Below are 20691 nucleotides of genomic sequence, written 5' to 3' on the forward strand. Positions count from 1 at the left end.
CAAGAGGAAATGTGAACCCATGATAACATCATCCAATTCATACAATCTCAAAAGTCATTCAGTTCTCTGCAATGCCTGCCTGTGTACATTCATTCTGGTATAGCAGATCAAATCTATGCAAAATATTGCTGTGTAGGGAGTTTCAATAAGTGATTGTAAAGGTTCAGATTTTTTTAACCCGTTCACGCCTGAGGCTAAAAGAGATGGGCCGAGTACCCCCTATTCAGTTTGCAGCAGAACAGGGGCAAAGTTCTGCCCAAACTAACTCCATTGAATCGATGGGAGCCGATGGCTCCCACTGCTGTGTCTCAGCCAATGAGGAGGGAGAGACCCAGGAGAGCCACTGCTCTCATGCATATCATGCATTGGATCAGGCTCAAGTAAGTATTAGGGGGCTGCAGGGGAAGCTGTACACTGAAGGTTTTTTTTACCATCATGCATAGAATGAGAAAACCTTCAGCCTTTAGAACCACATTAACAAGGGCAAAATAAAAAAGACTCCCCCCCCCCCCCCCCCCTCGGTCTTGGCTCTGTATTTACTACTTCCCTTCAGAGAGACAATGCTGTTCATTCTGAAGTTACAATTTGACTGTATGATCTTTGTACAATCAACTTTAGATTTACTAAAACTATAGAAAATGGAGACCTACCTAACTGTCCATTCAATGTGTATCTAATTAGGCAAGCCTAAAGAAGACTGCATACTTCCCAATCACCCCAGATTCACCAGGACTGTCTCAGTGTCCTAGTGAATCCAGGCTGAATCCCAGAATCTATTACACACTCCTGTAACTTGCATTATGTACATTACATACTCCTGTCCCCTGCATTCTGTACATTACATACTCCTGTCCCCTGCATTCTGTACATTACATACTCCTGCCCCTTGCATTATGTACATTACATACTTCTGTCCCCTGCATTATGTACATAACATACTCCTGTCCCTTGCATTATGCACATTACATACTTCTGTCCCCTGCATTGTGTACATTACCTACTTCTGTCCCCTGCATTATGTACATTACATACTCCTGTCCTCTGCATTCTCTGCATTACACACTCCTGTCCCCTGTATTCTCTGCATTACACACTTCTGTTCCCTACATTCTGTGCATTACATACTCCTGTTCTGTGCATTACGCACTCCTGTCCCCTGCATTCTTTGGATATCACTCCTGACCCCCTGCGTTATTTTCATTGCTAACTCCTGTCCCCTGCATTCTGTGCATAACACACTCCTGCCCCCTGTATTCTGTGCATAAAACACTCCTTATGTTCCACTCCTGTCCCCTGCATTATATACTCCGGTCACCTGCATGCTGTGCATTAAATACTCCTTTCCCCTGCAATCTGTACATTACATACTCCTGTCCCCTGCATTCTGTGCATTACACACTCCTGTCTCCTGCATTCTGTGCATTACACACTCCTGCCCCCTGCATTCTGTGCATTACACACTCCTGCCCCCTGCATTCTGTGCATTACATACTCCTGCCCCCTGCATTCTGTACATTACATACTCCTGCCCCCTGCATTCTGTACATTACACACTCCTGTCCCCTGCATTTTGTGCATTACACACTCCTGCCCCCTGCATTCTGTACATTACACACTCCTGCCCCCTGCATTCTGTACACTACATACTCCTGTCCCCTGCTTCCTGCTGATATCACTCCTGTTCCCCACTTTCTATAAATTACATACTCCTGACCTTTGAATTTTGTGCATTGTGTTCTCCTGTACCCTTCTCTCTGTGTGTCGTGTATCCTAAACCCAGCACTGACTACAACCCTCTGTGCGTTACATACCTCAGACCCTTGAACACATTGCATTCCACACACTGAACCCCTGAAATTTCTGTTATTTTTCCTAAACCCGACAATGACTGCAGTGCAATGGACATCCCCAACACCTGTGCTCTGAGATACACACTCCAGCACTATATACACAATACTGTACATTTATATACTTCTCTCCAAAGTCTTCATTGTCTCAACAGTTGCTGGTTACTAAGCAGACCCTGATTATTTTAATGAAGTTCTTCTTTAAGCTAGGCTCAGATAAAGTGTTAGCTCTCTGTCTAGTTTTTATTTGTGTAAAACAATATGCAATGGAAGCTTTTTATTTTTGTAATGATTGTGTTTGGGTTTATACGTGTTTGTGAGACTCTTGCTTGTGGCACAGCAATAAAAGCATATTATAAAGGTACAATGAAGTCAGGGGTTTGTTTAACCATGCCTTTTACCCCTCTCACTGTTAATAGTTTGACCCCACACCCTTTTTGCCACACAGCGCAGGTAATTCCTTCCGTCCAACGTCCCTCATTCTTAAGTTCAAAAGTTGGGGGTATGACATTGTACAGTCAGATTGTATTGTGTGGGGACCTTTGGACAGACGTGGTTTCAGATGGTCTTTAAAGTAGAATTAAAGGCAAATTTTTTTTTATCATTTTAGATAGAGTAAGGGAGGGGTTTTGTTTGCCATCTGTGCCCCGTTGGGGAGATTTTTCTTTACATCCTGTCCAATAACTAAAACAGGAAGTCAGAGGAAATCCCTGCAAAGCGAGGGAATCCCAGGTTGTCACTAGAACCAGTGTCCCCCATTGGAAGATTTCCCCTCTATTACTCTTTTGGAGATTTGTGATTTTCTTTTACTTTCACTTTCAGCGATAATGGTAAACAGGACAAATAGAGCGGGTGAATCTCCCTAACGAGAGCACAGACAGCAATAAACACCTGACAGGTGTTCTAATCCATCTCTACTTTATCCAAAACAAAAAACATATTTAAACCCAAACACAAAAAATATAATCTATTGCAGCTTACCAGTCCTGAGATGTGGCGGCTGCATTCGTTTCCCAAATTCAGACTAAGAAAACTTTCAATATGTGTAGAAACTGTAAATGTGCTGTAAATCAGGGGTCTCCAAACTGCAACCCTTTGCTTGCCTTTATCCAACCCGTGGGGCACTTTTTCTTCCACTGATACAAGACACTATTCCTCCCACTGACACCCAACAATGGGGCACTATTTTTCCCACTGACACCAACCATGGGGCACTATTCTCACTGACACCAACCATGGGGCACTATTATTCCCACTGACACCAACCATGGGGCACTATTATTCCTACTGACACCAACCATGGGGCACTATTATTCCCACTAAAACCAACCATGGGGCACTATTCTTCCCACTGACACCAACCATGGGGCACTATTATTCCCACTGACACCAACCTTGGGGCACTATTATTCCCACTGACACCAACCATGGGGCACTATTCCCACTGACACCAACCATGGGGCACTATTCCCACTGACACCAACCATGGGGCACTATTATTCCCACTGACACCAACCATGGGGCACTATTTTTCCCACTGACACCAACCATGGGGCACTATTATTCCCACTGAAACCAACCATGGGGCACTATTATTCCCACTGAAACCAACCATGGGGCACTATTATTCCCAACTGACACCAACCATGGGGCACTATTCCCACTGACACCAACCATGGGGCACTATTCCCACTGACACCAACCATGGGGCACTATTATTCCCACTGACACCAACCATGGGGCACCATTCCTTCCAACAACACCAGCGATATTGCACTATTCCTCCTGATGACACCTACAATGGGGCAATTATTCCTGCTACTGACATCAACAATGAGGCACTATTTCTCCCATTGACACCAACAGTGGGGCACTATTCATCAAACTGAGACCAACAATGGGGTTCTATTATTCCCATTGACACCAACAATGGGGCACTATACCCCCTGCTGAAAACAACAATGGGGCATGGGGCACTCTTATTCCCACTGACCCCAACAATGGGCCACGATTATTCCCACTGACACCAACCATGGGGCAAGATTGTTCCCACTGACACACAACAATGGGGCACTATTATTCCCACTGACACCAGCCATGGGTTACTATTATTCCCTATGACACCAACCATGAGGCACTATTCCTCCCACTGACACCAGCGATGGGGCACTATTCCTCCCACTGACACCAGCAATATGGCACTATTCCTCCCACTGACACCAGCAATATGGCACTATTCCTCCCACTGACACCAATGATGGGGCACTATTCGTATTACTGACACCAGCGATGGGCAATATTTCTCCTCCTAATACCAAAGATGTATTGTTTATTCCCACTGACACCAGGACAATTTCTACTCCCAATGGCCACAGTCGGGCCCCCATAAATTCTGAAGGACAGTAAACTGGCCCTTTTTTTAAATTGTTAGGAGACCCCTGCCATAGATGATATGATTTCTTTCCTGCAATCATTCAAGTCCCCCATCACACAGTAGTTCTGCTAAACCTGCCAAAATATGAACTATCTATGGCCGGCTTTACTAGATGGACCTTCCAGAAATGTAGTGTCCTTGTCACTTCAAAAAAAAACCAGCAGAAACAATGTTATCTATCTTTTTTGAACTAATAATCCTATCATCTACAATGTAATTGAGATGAATAAAGACTGACATGGTTAAAGCTGAAATCCAGGCATGGTGATTTTTTTTAGTTCTATTTTCCAGCTTGGACCAATGTGGGTATGTAGTGTAAAACCATACAAAAACAGCATTTATTTAAGATTAGGAACACTTACACTTAAATAGATACAAAGAGCTTTTTATTGGCTATCCTGAAGATCACATAAAATGCAATGACATCAGTGGCAATAGACCGAACGCCTTTTGTCTGATAAAACATCATCTGGGATGTCTGGCCATTACTTTCACTGCGTATTTATAGAAAAAATAACCCCAATGTAAACAAACCACCTGTAATTAGAGGTCCTGATTGGTTTACATTGGGGCTATTTTTTCTATAAATACGCAGTGACAGTAATGGCCAGACATGCTATGTCGCAGTATGCTTCGGGTCATTGTCCAATGAGTTCTGAAGCATTTGGCTGAATATGAGCAGATAATATTGCCCGAAAAACACTTCAGAATTCATCTTGCTGCTTTTGTCAGCAGTCACATCATCAATAAATACAAGAGAACCAGTTCCATTGGCAGCCATACATACCCACGCCATGACACTACCACCACCATGCTTCACTGATGAGGCGGTATGCTTTGGATCATGAGCAGTTCCTTTCCTTCTCCATACTCTTCTCTTCCCATCACTCTGGTACAAGTTGATCTTGGTCTCATCTGTCCATAGGATGTTGTTCCAGAACTGTGAAGGCTTTTTTAGATGATGTTTGGTAAACTCTAATCTGGCCTTCCTGTTTTTGAGGCTCACCAATGGTTTACATCTTGTGGTCAACCCTCTGTATTCACTCTGGTGAAGTCTTCTCTTGATTGTTGATTTTGACACACATACACCTACCTCCTGGAGAGTGTTCTTGATCTGGCCAACTGTTGTGAACGGTGTTTTCTTCACCAGGCAAAGAATTCTTCTGTCATCCACCACAGTTGTTTTCCGTGGTCTTCCGGGTCTTTTGGTGTTGCTGAGCTCACCGATGCGTTCTTTCTTTTTAAGGATGTTCCAAACAGTTGATTTGGCCACACCTAATGTTTTTGCTATCTCTCTGATGGGTTTGTTTTTTCAGCCTAATGATGTCTTGCTTCACTGATAGTGACAGCTCTTTGGAGCTCATATTGAGAGTTGACAGCAACAGATTCCAAATGCAAATAGCACACTTGAAATTAACTCTGGACATTTTATCTGCTCCTTCTAAATGGGATAATGAGGGAATAACACACACCTGGCCATGGAACAGCTGAGCAGCCAATTGTCCCATTACTTTTGGTCCCTTTAAAAAGTGGGAGGCACATATACAAACTGTTGTAATTCCTACACCTTTCACCTGATTTGGATGTACAGTAAATACCCTCAAATTAAAGCTGAAAGTCTGCAGTTAAATCACATCTTGTCTGTTTCATTTCAAATCCATTGTGGTGGTGTACAGAGCCAAAAAGATTAGAATTGTGTCGATGTCCCAATATTTATGGACCTGACTGTATGTGTAATATATATATATATATATGTGTGTGTTTATATATATATATATATATATATATATATATATATATATATATATATATATATATATATATATACTAGTGATCGACCGATATCATTTTTTTACAGTCAATACCGATTTTTTGGTCATCGGATATCGATATTGCCCGATATTTTCTTACATTTTTTTTAATGTCTACAGGTACTGTGGTGGAGGGATCTGGGGGTCTAAAAGACCCCATACCCCTCCTCTGCACTTAAAAGCATTCAAAATGCCAAGATGTTTTGAATGCTGTAAGTTTTTGAATTCGGTGCCGCCAGTACCCGGAAGTGATGTCATGTCATGACATCACTTCCAGGTACAAGCAAGTAGGTACACTGTCGGTGCTCGGCACCTATTCCCTGCGCTCTGAGTGGTGCATTCCTCTATCCAGCTCAACTTGTAGATGAGAACAGATATCTCGGCAACCTTATAATGCTTCAGCCTTGCAGCCCCTCACTAGACCAGGGTGGTCTGGGAACACTGCGAAACGACAAACAAACACAAGGGCGCACCGGCCTAGTGCATTATCCTTTTAGCAGGTTTATTAAAATAATGAATTAAAAATACTTACAAACGAGTTCTTGATAAAAGGCACATCAAACAAAGTATAAAATCCTCAGCATCGAGATCGGGCTAGAATCGTCCCCCGAAGCTGTACAGGCTTACACGTTTCGAGGCAGTGCCTCTTCTTCAGAGCCATCACTTCCATGTACTCGGCGGCGCCAAATTCAAAGGAATGGAGACCCGGTCAGATGGCGGCGGTGAAGGTAGGATGCCCGGGTCTCCCGGTGGGACAGGAGACCTGGGCGAGTCGCATCGGTTGTCATTCCAAGACAGCCAACTGTCGGCTATGAACACCGGTACCGGGGTGATGCCTCTATCTGCAGGCATCGAACCGGTACAAGCCCTTTCCTGAAATATTGGCAATATTGGTAAATCAAAAGGCCGATTCCGATATATCGGGGAAAGTGCATATCGGCCCTCGATATATCGGCTTTGCCGATAATCGGTCGATCACTAATATATACCATTATTACCATAATATATACCAATGCCTTTACTGACCCACTAGGCATATGCCAAACTGGGTCTACATCTTGTGGTAAGCCCCCCCCCCCCCCCCCCGTTGTCGGTGGTGGTTACTCTATGCACAGTGTTTTTGAATATTCACGTGGATTACACACTGAGAATTTATTTCTTCATATCACGTTGGACTTATTTCTTTTCTCTTTATTCACGTTAAAAATAATTTTGTTTTGATATTATTTCCAATTAATGTATGTAATATATTATCACATCTAATTGTACATGTTTTAGCGCTGCACATTTTTCGCTACTTATTTTACACGGATTATCTTCTGTTGTGCTGGCTGCTTTTACAGATGTTACACATTAACATGGTATTGTTTGAATTTCCATGTAGTATATCATACCTGTGGGATCCCTGTGCAACCTGGAAATCCCTGTAGGAGGCGCCACTACTCCTGTGATCTTCACTAGTTTCCTGGTTCTGTGCTGAGCGGCTGCCCTGCTGCTTGCTTGGCACAGGCACTATTTCGGGAACACGTTGCAATTTTTTAGTGAATGCAAAGTGATCTCTAACAGGTGAGGTTGAGAGGAGGGAAGGTAATGTCGCGAGCCACACCTCGTCCAATCAGAGAACAGTTTGCATTCATTATTAAAATGCAAAAGTGTTCTCCAAATCATGTCTGTGCCAAGCAGCCAACTTCCTGTATTCACAATGACGCAGGGCAGCCGCTCGCCATGGGACCTGGAAGCTAGTGGAGATTACTGGAGAATCAGTGACTACTTAAGTGATTTCCAACTTCTAGAGCAGGGATTCCCAAACATCGGCCCTGCAGCTGTTGCAGAACTACACATTCCATGAGACATTGTAAAACTCTGACATTCACATACATGACTAAGCAATGATGGGAATTGTAGTTCCTGAACAACTGGAGGGCCATAGTTTGGGAATCCCTGTTCTAGAGGGATCTTGGTCACCTACCTGCCTAAGGCCCTTCTCCCCTCGATTGCTCAGTTTGGCAGGGCAGCCCTCTCTAGGAAGAGTCCTGGTGGTTCAAAATGTTTTCCATTTACAGATGATGGAGGCCACTGTGCTCATTGGGACCTTCAATGCTGCAGAAATGTTTCTGTACCTTTCCCCAGATCTGTGCCTCGATACAATCCTGTCTCGGAGGTCTACAGACAATTCCTTAGACTTCATGGCTTGGTTTGTGCTCTGACATGCACTGTTAACAGTGGGGACCTTATATAGACAGGTGTGTGCCTTTCCATATAATGTCCAATCAACTGAATTTACCACAGGTGGACTCCAATCAAGATGTAGAAACATCTCAAGGATGATCAGTGGAAACTGGATGCACCTGAGCTCATCTTTTAGTGTCATGGCAAAGGCTGTGAATACTTATATAGATGGGAATTTTTTTATTTTTATTAAATTTGAAAAGATTTCAAATAAACTTCTTTCACGTTATCATTATGGGGGATTGTTTGTAGAATTTGGAAAATAATGAATTTAATCAATTTTGGAATAAGGCTGTAACATAACAAAATGTGGAAAACGTGAAGAGCTTTGAATACTTTCCGGATGCCCTGTACATACTAACATAGGTTGCAGCTGGATCAACGTAACTATGTAAAAATATCTATACCTAAATGTCAGCTTTTAAGTCCACTCGGGTGACAACCAAGGATCCCTCCACAGATACATTAGAGTGCGTGTGTGTGATATACATTTATTTATTTTTTTTTTTTTTCAAACTAAAAAAAAAAAAAAGTATAGCACACAAATGCACTCAACTTTTTTTTTTTTTTTTTTTTAGTTTTAGACAGAGTCTTATATTCCCTATCCGTGTATTTACTGTATGCTTTCTGTCTTCTGTTGAAAGATTTTCATTCACTTCCTGTCATCTGTAAGATGTCAAATCTCTCCAATATGAGAAGAACTATCCACTTAGGAAGTTGTCACTGTATCAGGTGTGTCCCCATTGGAAAATGTATCTGCACCTCTTTTTCTGGGGACAACTGTAAAACTTTGGATTTCCCATCATTTTCTCTCCTTGGAAAATAGGAAGAACCTTTCCAACAGGGAGTGACAGAATAAATAAAAAAAAAAAAAAATATATATATATATATATATATATATATTTTTTTTTTTTTTTTTTATCTATCCATAATTTAAAAGAAAAAAAGTTTAAACTACGCACATTTTAAGTGTCTGATACTGAATTTCTTTATTGTGGCTGCATTCTAAATTATGAACAGAAGGTGGTAGTATTGTCCAAGATTTCACTTGTGTTTTTATGGACGATGCATTCAATCATTTTGTTGGTTTATAAAGTTCCTTCATCAAATAACGGAGACTTGTTTTTTATTTTGGTAATTTATTCTAAAGTCTAATTCTAAACGTGTTTTTTTTTTTTAAACACATTTTATTGATTTTTTTTTTCAAAAATGTTTCTTTTACAAACACAAACAAATATATTACAGATTAAAAAGAGAATCCAGCATCTATATTACAATTGTACCTCCAGTATCAATATGTTAATCATAGGATAATATATAATTTTATATATAAAGTATAGAACACATAGTGCTCAAAAAGAGTTTGGGACAACATCATGTGCAAACTGGCCACATCTCATACAAAGTCCCACACTCTTTTTGAGCACTATGTGTTCTATACTTCATGTATACATAGGGATGGAGACTCAATGGCAAGAGTCTCATTTAAAGTCCCATTTATTCCCTATTTTTCCCTTTTGGTTCCCCTCCCCCTTTCCCCCCCCCCCCCTTTCCCCCCCCCCCCTTTCCTTTCCTCCCCCCCCCCCTTTCCCCCCCCTTTCCCCCCCCCCTTTCCCCTCCCCCCTTTTTTCCTCCCCCTCCCCTATATATAATCATTTTATATATGAAAAAATAAGAAGAAAAACAGAGATAAAAGAAGGGGGGGGGGTAAATAGTATAAATTGTTAATTATCCTGAACCTTTACTGGTCCAAGTCTCCAAAACCCATCACCAAACAAATTCTATCTACAAAATTCTGATATACTTTATTTTACCATTTTTTTCTTCTCATTGTCACAACTCTTATATAAACATTTTTTATAGATAGAAATCCTGAATCTAAGATATACCATATAAAGTCTAAAAGAGAGAAAAAAAAAACTACAGTTGCCAACCATATTTTAGGTTTACAACTTATATACACCCATGTAGGTTATAGCATATCCCTGTTCCTGTGCTTTTAAAGATTTCTCCATATATAATGCCCAACATTAATATATTTTCTTTAAATATTGTTCCCCCCAATCACCTATTTTGACTGATAGATTTTCTAAATACAGAGATTTTTTTATATCTCTCTTTCTCATTTCTAGAATGGTAGGAAATGGATTAAGCCATCCTCCAAGCATGCATCTTCATGCTGGTATTAAACATATATGAACCCATTCTATATTGCATTTCTCTGGCTGCCCTTTGGCACTCTCTCCTAATAGCTAAACAAAACCAGCTTCCCGTATACTATAGCCACAAATCTTAGACACATAAGCCAATACTTGCTTCCAAAACTTATTAAAGTGGATGTAAACCCTTACATATACCCAGTGAAGTGACTGGCCCCAGGTGATACACAGAGATGAAGCAAACCCTCCTACATAAGTTGTACCTGTTTATCTACAGCCAACTGTCCTCTACATCCATTCAAAGTGCAGACTTTACACAGGATCTCTCAGCTCTGAAAAGTAGGGGGTGGGGAGCTGCAGTTAAATCAGAGAAGAGCTCAAAGGGCTGATTGGAGGGAAAGGAGACACCCCCATCACACAGGAACAAGGCTGAAGCTGTCAGTCAGCTGGAGGTCCCTCCCCTGTCACCATAGATGTGCACAGCCTATTGCAGTGATGACGAACCTTGGCACCCCAGATGTTTTGGAACTACATTTCCCATGATGCTCATGCACTCTGGAGTGTATTTGAGCATCATGGGAAATGTAGTTCCAAAACATCTGGGGTGCCAAGGTTCGCCATCACTGGTGTGCACCCCAAAGCTCAAGCACACATGCCTTTTTCTGCAGCCTCAACTGCACTGGACAGTGAATGAATGGAAAGTGCTCTCTGCTGAGTGACTTCCTGTTCATTCACAAACTGAAGCATAGGAAACCCAGTTTCCTATGCTTCAGTTATGAATGGACACAGTGAATGAGTGTGTTCACTCACTGTCTTCATTTAGAAAAGGAAGGGGCCGGTAAATTACATATTTCCTAGCCCTTTTCCTCGCTCTCCATCCTGAAACATCTCCCTTCTTCTCCTGGCTGCAAGGGGGGAAGCCAGCAGCACTGTGGGGCCAAAACTGGGGGAATCCCGGGCAGTAGGGTGAATCTGTACTGCACATAGTGATAACACACCCCCTGCGCATGCCTATGCCTGTCACAATTTTTCTCTTGGTGTCAGGAAAACTTGTCAGAAATGACTCGCGCTGATAGCAGAGGAAGGAAGCACCAGATAGAAATGACACCTAGTGCTCTGGAATGAGACAAGTACACACTATAGAGGGGATTTTCTTTGTTCATTTTTTTATGTCTGAGGTTTACAACACTTTAAGGGACAATACCAAGTATTGTTCTAATGTGGCCTTTTTTTCTGCACATTTTGGGCATCTATTGTCAAATCCTATCTGCTAGTCATGGCATTAGGACAATTTTTTATTTTATAAATTGTGGAAGGGTTACAATCTCTTTCTGGTTTTTATTGCTTTCTGTAAAGGAATCAGGGCTGGCCTTAGGTGTTCAGGCACCCTGTGCGAGCTAATCTTGTGGCGCTCCCATCCTCACCCTTTGCCCCTCGCCCCCTGGTCACCTAAACATACACAAAGTGGAAACAAATATGTGTAACAAATAAGAGAGAGATGCAGGGGCTGCGGGCATGGGGCAGGAGATGCAGAGGCTGCGGGCATGATGCAGGGGCTGCAGGCATGGTGAAGGAGATGCAGGGGCTGCAGGCATGGGGCAGGAGATGCAGGGGCTGCGGGCATGATGCAGGGGCTGCAGGCATGGTTCAGGAGATGCAGGCATGGTTCAGGAGATGCAGGGGCTGCAGGCATGGGGCAGGAGATGCAGGGGCTGCGGGCATGGTGCAGGAGATGCAGGGGCTGCAGGCATGATGCAGGGGCTGCAGGCATGGTGCAGGAGATGCAGGGGCTGAAGGCATGGTACAGGAGATGCAGGGGCTGCAGGCATGGTGCAGGAGATGCAGGGGCTGAAGGCATGGTACAGGAGATGCAGGGGCTGCAGGCATGGTGCAGGAGATGCAGGGGCTGAAGGCATGGTACAGGAGATGCAGGGGCTGCAGGCATGGGGAAGGAGATGCAGGGGTTGCAGGCATGATGCAGGGGCTAAATGGTCAAGACACATTTAGGGACACAATGTAAAAAGTAAATCATAGCAATTTATTAATTAAAAAATCACATGTAATTACATAGCCATTCAGATGCTGATTATGTATATATAGTATAAAAAAACATATCTGACACTCCACTATACAGCCGCAATGAAAGAAATCAACATTACTGTCCCGCATCAAAACACACCTTTCAGGAACAGAGAGGAGGGGGGGGGGGGGGGAGAGGAAAAAACGGCAATTATAGCCACTTGAAGTCTAAGGATTAAAACCGCAGACCCTAAAAACATTCCCTACTATACTCAGACTCCTGAAAAAGACTGGTATCCCAATCACATCAAAATAAAAAGGGGCAAAGAAAAGGGTGAAGTAACGGCAGTTGCCACCAGAGTGACGGGTCACTGTACCGACTCTGAGAAATCCCTTTATATCCCTGATATGTACAGATGATGTGAAATGGAAGATTAGCCATCCCGGCAAGCCTGCCATCTATTTCTCCCACTTGCACTGCTTAGATAAGCATAAAAGTGGAAAATTAACCCCAAAAGATCCCGAACGTCCACAGGAACACGTCATAGGAAGGACAAAATTGTGGTGTACACCGCCAGCATTATTTTTTGACACATTGTAGTCCTATGATGATATTTACTTTGCACCGGCCGGTACCTTGTTATTTGTTTTATGTTTAATGTTGTATGTCTTGTTTCTTGTTTACACTGGTTATACTATATATACATAATCAGCATCTGAACGGCTATGTAATTACATATGATTTTTTCATTAATAAATTGCTATGATTTACTTTTTACATTGTGTCCCTAAATGTGTCTTGACCATTTAACCATCCTTTAGTTCTGACCCTTGGACAGAACACCTTCTTATATGCTTATTTTCGGTTCGGTCAGACAAGTATTATTGGAATACAGGGACCCACCATAGCAAATTGAGTCCAAACGCTCCTTTTATCTACCTTATGCCATGATGCAGGGGCTGCAGGCATGGTGCAGGAGATGCAGGGATTGAGGGCATGGTACAGGAGATGCAGAGGCTACAGGCATGATGCAGGGGCTGCAGGCATGGTGCAGGAGATGCAGAGGCTAAGGGCATGATGCAGGGGCTGCAGGCATGGTGCAGAAGATGCAGAGGCTGCGGGCATGATGCAGGGGCTGCAGGCATGGTGCAGGAGATGCAGGGGTTGCGGGCATGGTACATGAGAGGCAATGCCGCGGGCATGGTACAGAAGATGCAGTGCTGCGGGCATGGTACATGAGAGGCAGTGCTGTGGGCATGGTACATGAGAGGCAGTGCTGCGGGCCTAGTACAGAAGATGCAGTGCTGCGGGCATGGTACATGAGAGGCAGTGCTGCGGGCCTAGTACAGAAGATGCGGTGCTGCGGGCATGGTACATGAGAGGCAGTGCTGCGGGCATAGTACAGAAGATGCAGTGCTGCGGGCATGGTACATGAGAGGCAGTGCTGCGGGCATAGTACAGAAGATGCAGTGCTGCGGGCATGGTACATGAGAGGCAGTGCTGCGGGCATAGTACAGAAGATGCAGTGCTGCGGGCATGATACAGAAGATTCTCCTGGAGAATTTCCTGTACCATGCCCGCAGCATTGGATTTCCTGAGAACTGCAGGGACTGCGGAAGGGTCTCACTTACCATTTGGTGAGGCACCTTGCATTTAAAAATGGCTCCGCCTGGCGCCAACACATCACCGCGCATGTGCCATCTGCCCAAGAATAGACGAGCGTGTACCGGCTTTCCCGAGCAGCGGCGGTGCATGCGCAGTATACCTGTCAGGCCGGCCACAGCCATTTTTTTTTTTCAGGTGCGTTGTTCTTCAGCCAGCCCCATCTTCAGACAGTCCTGCTGTGACTCGTCCTGGTTGTAAGTAACTGACTGCTGCGAGCTGTGTTGGCCGCATGGCGCCCCTGTTGCCCATGGCGCCCCGTGCGGCCGCACAGCTCGCACACCCCAAAGGTCGGCCCTAAAAGGAATGATTTCTAGTTCTTATATGATCATAAGGATGGAAAGTGAAGGGAAATGTCCTCTGCGATCAAAACCTGTGAGGAGTTGTAGCCCTTCTCAGCGCTAGTCACAGCTAAAATAAGGCCGGAAAAACACCGGTTCACTTGAAAAGAGGCAAACATTTATACATAATAAACTTCAGCTTGAGCGTTTCTGAAAACTAACTGTAATAATAATCTTGTATACCATGGGCTTGGTTCACTTCGGTGAGAGCGGAGTTCCCCCGGATTGGTCTATGTGTGGTGTACTGATGGCTGCTATAAATATAACACATTGGAAGGGATTACGTCAACCAGCAGAGAGGTATGAGCACTCTGGAGATTCCTCCTCCGCTCTTCAATTATGCAGGAGAGGTCACAGCAGAGGGTTTCCATTACCTACAGACACAACCTGAGTCCCGTGTCTGGAGACTTCAGAGAGGAAATTTGCTCATTACATCAGCAATCGATCGATCTAGAAAGGAGACACTCGAGCTGTAGGTTTGATGTCTCCTTCCAAGGACCAGGTCACTTTTTAAAGAACTTTGAAATCTTTGAAGCCCAGTTAAAGCCTCACTGTTTATGCTGAATGTGGAATTATTTTTGCTTTTTTTTTTTTACTGTGTGTGTATGCTTAGAACTTTAAAAGCTGTGCTGTGTCAGCACAGCAGAGAGCCAGACTGCTGTTCTCACAGAGTGTAGGGGTCTGACACTCCCCCCTGCACAGTGCTCCAATCAGAAATACTCCCACTCTGTGAGCGGGGTTGTTGATTGGAGCACTGTGCAGGGGGGAGTGTCAGACCCCTACACTCTGTCTGAGAACAGCAGTCTGGCTCTCCACTGTGTTTTCAACACAGTACACCTTTTATATTTCTAAGCACACTCATAGTACATTTAAAAAAAAAAAGTAAAAAATGAAAAGTAAAAAAAGAATGACATATTCTGTACTACTTATGCAACCTAGAGACCACAAGAGGGTTGCACCGCTCCAGGCAGACCGTGGAATACTTCACTGCTGTTGCAGGAACCTGGTATAGCTGCTATGGAAAGCCGGGTGCCTTCCGAGGGAACATGATGTACACTCACAGCTCAAAGAACAATTCAGCAGACACATTTCACACACCTGTGCTTAGTCATTGCCTGCTCCTGATGCCTGGTGTCCTAGGTTGCTATGATGCAGTCAGCTCCTGATGCCTGGTGTCCTAGGTTGCTATGATGCAGTCAGCTCCTGATGCCTGGTGTCCTAGGTTGCTATGATGCAGTCAGCTCTTGATGCCTGGTGTCCTAGGTTGCTATGATGCAGTCAGCTCCTGATGCCTGGTGTCCTAGGTTGCTATAATGCAGTCAGCTTCTGATGCCTGGTGGCCTAGGTTGCTATGATATAGTCAGCTCCTGATGGCTGGTGTCCTAGGTTGCTATGATGCAGTCAGCTTCTGATGCCTGGTGGCCTAGGTTGCTATGATGTAGTCAGCTCCTGATGCCTGGTGTCCTAGGTTTCTATGATGCAGTCAGCTCCTGATTCCTGGTGGCCTAGGTTGCTATGATGCAATCAGCTCCTGATGCCTGGTGTCCTAGGTTGCTGTGATGCAGTCAGGTCATGATGCCTGCTGTCCTAGGTTGCTATGATGCAGTCAGCTCCTGATGCCTGGTGTCCTAGGTTGCTAAGATGCAGTCAGCTCCTGATGCCTGGTGTCCTAGGTTGCTATGACGCAGTCAGCTCCTGATGTCATGTGTCCTAGATTGCTATGATGCAGTCAGCTCCTGATGCCTGGTGGCCTAGGTTGCTATGATGTAGTCAGCTGCTGATGCCTGGTATCCCTGGTTGCTATGATGCAGTCAGCTTCTGATGCCTGGTGGCCTAGGTTGCTATGATGTAGTCAGCTCCTAATGGCTGGTGTCCTGGGTTGCTATGATGTAGTCAGCTCCTGATGCCTGGTATCCTAGGTTGCTATGATGCAGTCAGCTCCTGATGCCTGGTGTCCTATATTGCTAGGCAGAAGCCGCCTAGCATCCTTGCTATTCAGAGTTGGTAGTATACATTTCCCTAAATGCTGTAGGCTTGAATATGTGAACACAGCGTTGAATGCAGTCCAGTTCTTACTCAAACATTGAGAGGTTGGGGAAAGCGCTGTGTTTAGTGCAAAACGCCTTACCTTTTTGTTGTCCTGCCATACATGTGATGTCATTTTATTACTTCAATAAAGATTTTGAGCGGTGCAGCAAAATCCTGGACTTCTGCATTTTCACTTGGTCTCTCAAGCCGAGCTGTGCAGTACCCTCGGTCTATGCTCACAACACAAAGGAGTCCATTGCTCACCTGGAGCGGCATTATCTTGGTTTTGTTAAATGCGGTCCATACACAGGACCATGGGGGCAGATTACAAAGCTGTGTGTATTGGGCCCATAGCATAATATCCCACCAATTTGTTAAAATATGTTGGCATATTGGATCTGAACACAGAGTATTTTTTACCCGTGTGTGTTTGGGCCCCAACTGAGTTTTTGTTGACTGATTATCCACCATTAGGTTGATTAGCTGAATTGTTCATAGGTGGGTATAGGAATGGGTCTCTTTAAGAAGTTCCAAGGTTGTATTCTGTCTGTAGCACATCGCAGACTGCTGAGATTGTGTTACAGTTCTTTCCGATGATGGGGGCACAGCTCGGACTCCCCGGGGTTCGGTATCCGCTCCTCCCGGCAGCAGCATTTGGTAGCACAGCAACTGGCAAACCCTTTCCATGCTCAGATCTAACAGAACAGACGTATGGAAGCCAGGAGCCCACCAGGACCTGGACTGACTTCTCCAACCCTGATCAGCACAATGACCTTTGAGAAGCTTTTACATGGTCATCCAATTATTTCTATAAAATTATCCTTAATCAGGGAGAACATATAATAGATAATTGTAACCTAAAGGAATTTTAACCTTTTTAACCACTTCTGCTCCAGAAGATTTACTACCCTTCATGACCAGGCCATTTTTTGAGATATGTCACTGCGTTACTTTAACCACTTGCCGACTGCCGCACGACTATTTACGTCGGCAGTCAGCCCCTCACAGGCAGAGTGACGTAGATTTACGTCGCTAGCCTGTGAGGGTCTAGGGAGCGAGCGCGCGGTCCCGCGCGGTCACGGACCCCCCCCCCCCCGATGTGTCCGCCGGTCACTCGGCGATCGTCGGTGCAGAGGGAGAAAGGCAGGCGGCTGATGTAAACAAGCCGCCTGTCATTCTCCCCTGTGTAGAAACAGTGATCATACGGTTCTACTATGTAGGACCGTTGATCATTGTTGCTACAGCCCAAGCCACAGCCAATCACAGTTAGAATCACGCCCCTAGGGACACACATAACCCCTTCCTCTCAAAAAAAGTTAACCCCTTCACTGCCAGTGTCATTTTACAGTAACAGTGTATACGTATAGCACTGATTACTGTAGAAATGTCACTGGTAACCCCAAAAGTGTCAAAAATGTCAGTCAAGGGTCCGATCCGTCCGACGCAATGTCGCAGTACCGCAAAAAAAACGCAGATCGCCGCCATTACGCGTTAAAAAAAACAACAAAAATGACAAAAATCTTTCCCTTTGTTAGTAAACGCGATAACTTTTGCGCAAACCAATCAAAATACGCTTTTCGCAATTTTTTTTTTTTTACCAAACATATGTAGCATAAAACAAATTGGCCGAAAATGTTAAAACATTTTGATTTTTACATTTTTTTGGGGGGAATTTCATATGAAAAAATTTGAAAAATATTGTTATTTTTGCAAAATTGACGCTCTTTTTTTGTTTATAGCGCATGATCAAAAATCGCACAGGTGATCAAATACCACCAAAAGAAAGCTCTGTTTGTGGGAAAAAAAGGACGTCAAATTCGTTTAGGTACGGCGTCGCACAACCGCGCAATTGTCCGTTAAAGTCACGCAGTGCCGAATCGCAAAATAGGCCCTGGTCAGGAAGGGGGTAAAATCTTCCGGGGCTTAAGTGGTTAACTGACAATTGCGCAGTTGTGCAACACTGTACCCAAATAAAATTTTTCATTTTTTTCCCACAAATAGAGCTTTCTTTTGGTGTTATTTGATCACCTTTACGTTTTTCATGTTTTGCGCTATAAACAAAAAAAGAGCGACAATTCTGAAAAAAATATATATTGCTCAAAAAAAAGAAATAGAGTATAGCATCAAGTCAATTAAACTCCTAGGATGTTGATCTGGTCAGTTAAGTAGCAGAGGGGGTTGTTAATCAGTTTCAGCTGCTTTGGTGAAATTTAAAACGGGGGCGCTAGATGGGTCATTGAGTGCCTGGCACTTACGCCCCCTGCAGGCAGAAGTGCGGGATCACATGTGTGTGTATATAGAAGTGATCCAACGCAAAGCTGCCGCCCTTTAGCAGTAAAACTACCATAGGACGGTCAACAAGTGGTTGAAATGGGTGACACCCTGGGGTTGATTTGCTAAAACTGAAGAGTGCAAAATCTGGTGCAGCTCTGCACAGAAACCAATCAGTTTCCAGTTTTTTGGGGGTTTTTTTGGTCAAAGCTTAATTGAACAAGCTGACGTTAGAAGTTAATTGGCTACCATGCAGCGCTGCACCAGATTTTGCGCAATCCAGTTTTACAATACTCCCTGCTGACACCACCAATTGTGGGAGAGAGTTCCACATCTCTATCGCCCTGACAGTGAAAACCGCCTAAGTGCCGGTGCACACTGTTACGACTTGTCCACTTGTCCAAGTCGTGGACCGTGCTGTGCAATTGGAACCGTTCTAATAGGAGCGACTCAAGTCGCTCCGACTTAGAAAAAGGTTCCTGCACTACTTTTGGACAAAGTCGGAGCGACTTGCATTGAGTTCCATTATGTGAAGTCGGTGCAAGTCGCGCCGAAGTCGCGGTGCACGGCGACTTCATTAAGTCGCCCCGAAGTTGTGTTGCCATAGTGTGAACCAACACAAGGTTAAACCGCTTCTCCTCCAATCTCATTGTGTGGCCCCGTGTCCTCTTACACTCCCTGAGACTAAATTGTTTTTTTCCTACGTTGGAATCATCATTGAGATATTTGTAAATCGACATGTCCTCTATCAAGCGTCTCTTCTCCAGCGAGAATACATTTAGTGCTTGTAGTTGTTCCTCGTAATTGAGGTCCTCCAGTCCCCTTTTTAATTTTGTTGGACTTCTTTGGACAACTCTCCAGCTCCAGCACATCCCTTTGGAGGATTGGTGACCAGAACTGGACAGAATACTCCAGATGTGGCCGGACCAACGTTTTAAAAAGTGTCCGCTTTATAGTTTTATCTCTGGAGTAAATTCCCTTTTTATGCATGCTAATATTCTGCCAGCTTTGGTAGCCGCAGCTTGACATTGCATGCTATTGCTTAGTCTGTCATCCACTAGGACCCCCAGATTTTTCTTCATCCTGGATTCCCCCAGAGGTCCCCCCCCCCCCCAGTGAGTAGTTTGCATTTGTTTTTAGCCCCTAAATACACTACCTTACATTTCTCCACATAAAACCTTGTTTGCCATGTAGTTGCCCCCCCTTTCCATGCGGCCGGAGTTCAGTTTTAAAGAAGGGGATGTGCTGTTTTTGTGTGTTTTAGTGAAAAATCCAGCATTACCGTGCACATATAGAACTGCATGATGGGGCATTCCAAGTCTTACAAGGATTTCTTCTTCCTTCCTCAGGTCCAGGCTCAGGTCCGTCATACCAAATCTACTTTCGATAGACTGAAGACAGACGTGTGCGAGAAGGTGGATCTCCTACGTGCCAGCAGATGTAACCTGTTATCTCATGTCTTGGCTTCATACCAGGTACCAGCCTTCTATTTTCATGTGTTTTTTGTAAAATCAAACCCTCCGAAACCATAGTGTATGTTCTGCCAAAACTTTATTTGTTTAGTGGGGAAGGATTAGAGCCCCTGCTGGGCTTTTACTGCCATCCGATAAAGATTCTCAACTCCTCTGTAAATCAGTTTCAATACCTTTCTGTTTATAAGTAATATAAATATCAATTCACATGCTGGAAGGTTAATTGGCCCTAGTATGTGTATGTAGGAACCTACCCTAAGGTCTAGGGACCTTAGATTGAAACTGTTAGCTCAAATCTTGTCAGGAGGCAATCACGATGATATTACAGCCCTTCAGTTGCTAACCCCCCTTTCTAGATAGTGAATTCACCCCCGTCCGGCCCGGAGTTATGACAACACATAGCACTCAAACGTAGTG

General features: G+C 44.1%; 1 protein-coding gene across 3 annotated transcripts in view; it reads left to right on the plus strand.

Annotated features, from left to right (window-relative positions):
- Nucleotides 1-20691, plus strand: part of ICA1 (islet cell autoantigen 1) — a 132055-nt gene that overhangs the window by 79417 nt on the left and 31947 nt on the right. For all 3 annotated transcript variants that reach the window (XM_082258117.1, XM_082258116.1, XM_082258118.1), the window contains exon 7: nucleotides 20152-20277. In XM_082258117.1, the coding sequence (XP_082114243.1) occupies nucleotides 20152-20277 (126 nt within the window). The remainder of the gene's footprint in view (nucleotides 1-20151; nucleotides 20278-20691) is intronic.

This window comes from Pelophylax lessonae, assembly GCF_965119305.1.
Source record: "Pelophylax lessonae genome assembly, chromosome: 5".
Lineage (NCBI taxonomy): Eukaryota > Metazoa > Chordata > Amphibia > Anura > Ranidae > Pelophylax > Pelophylax lessonae.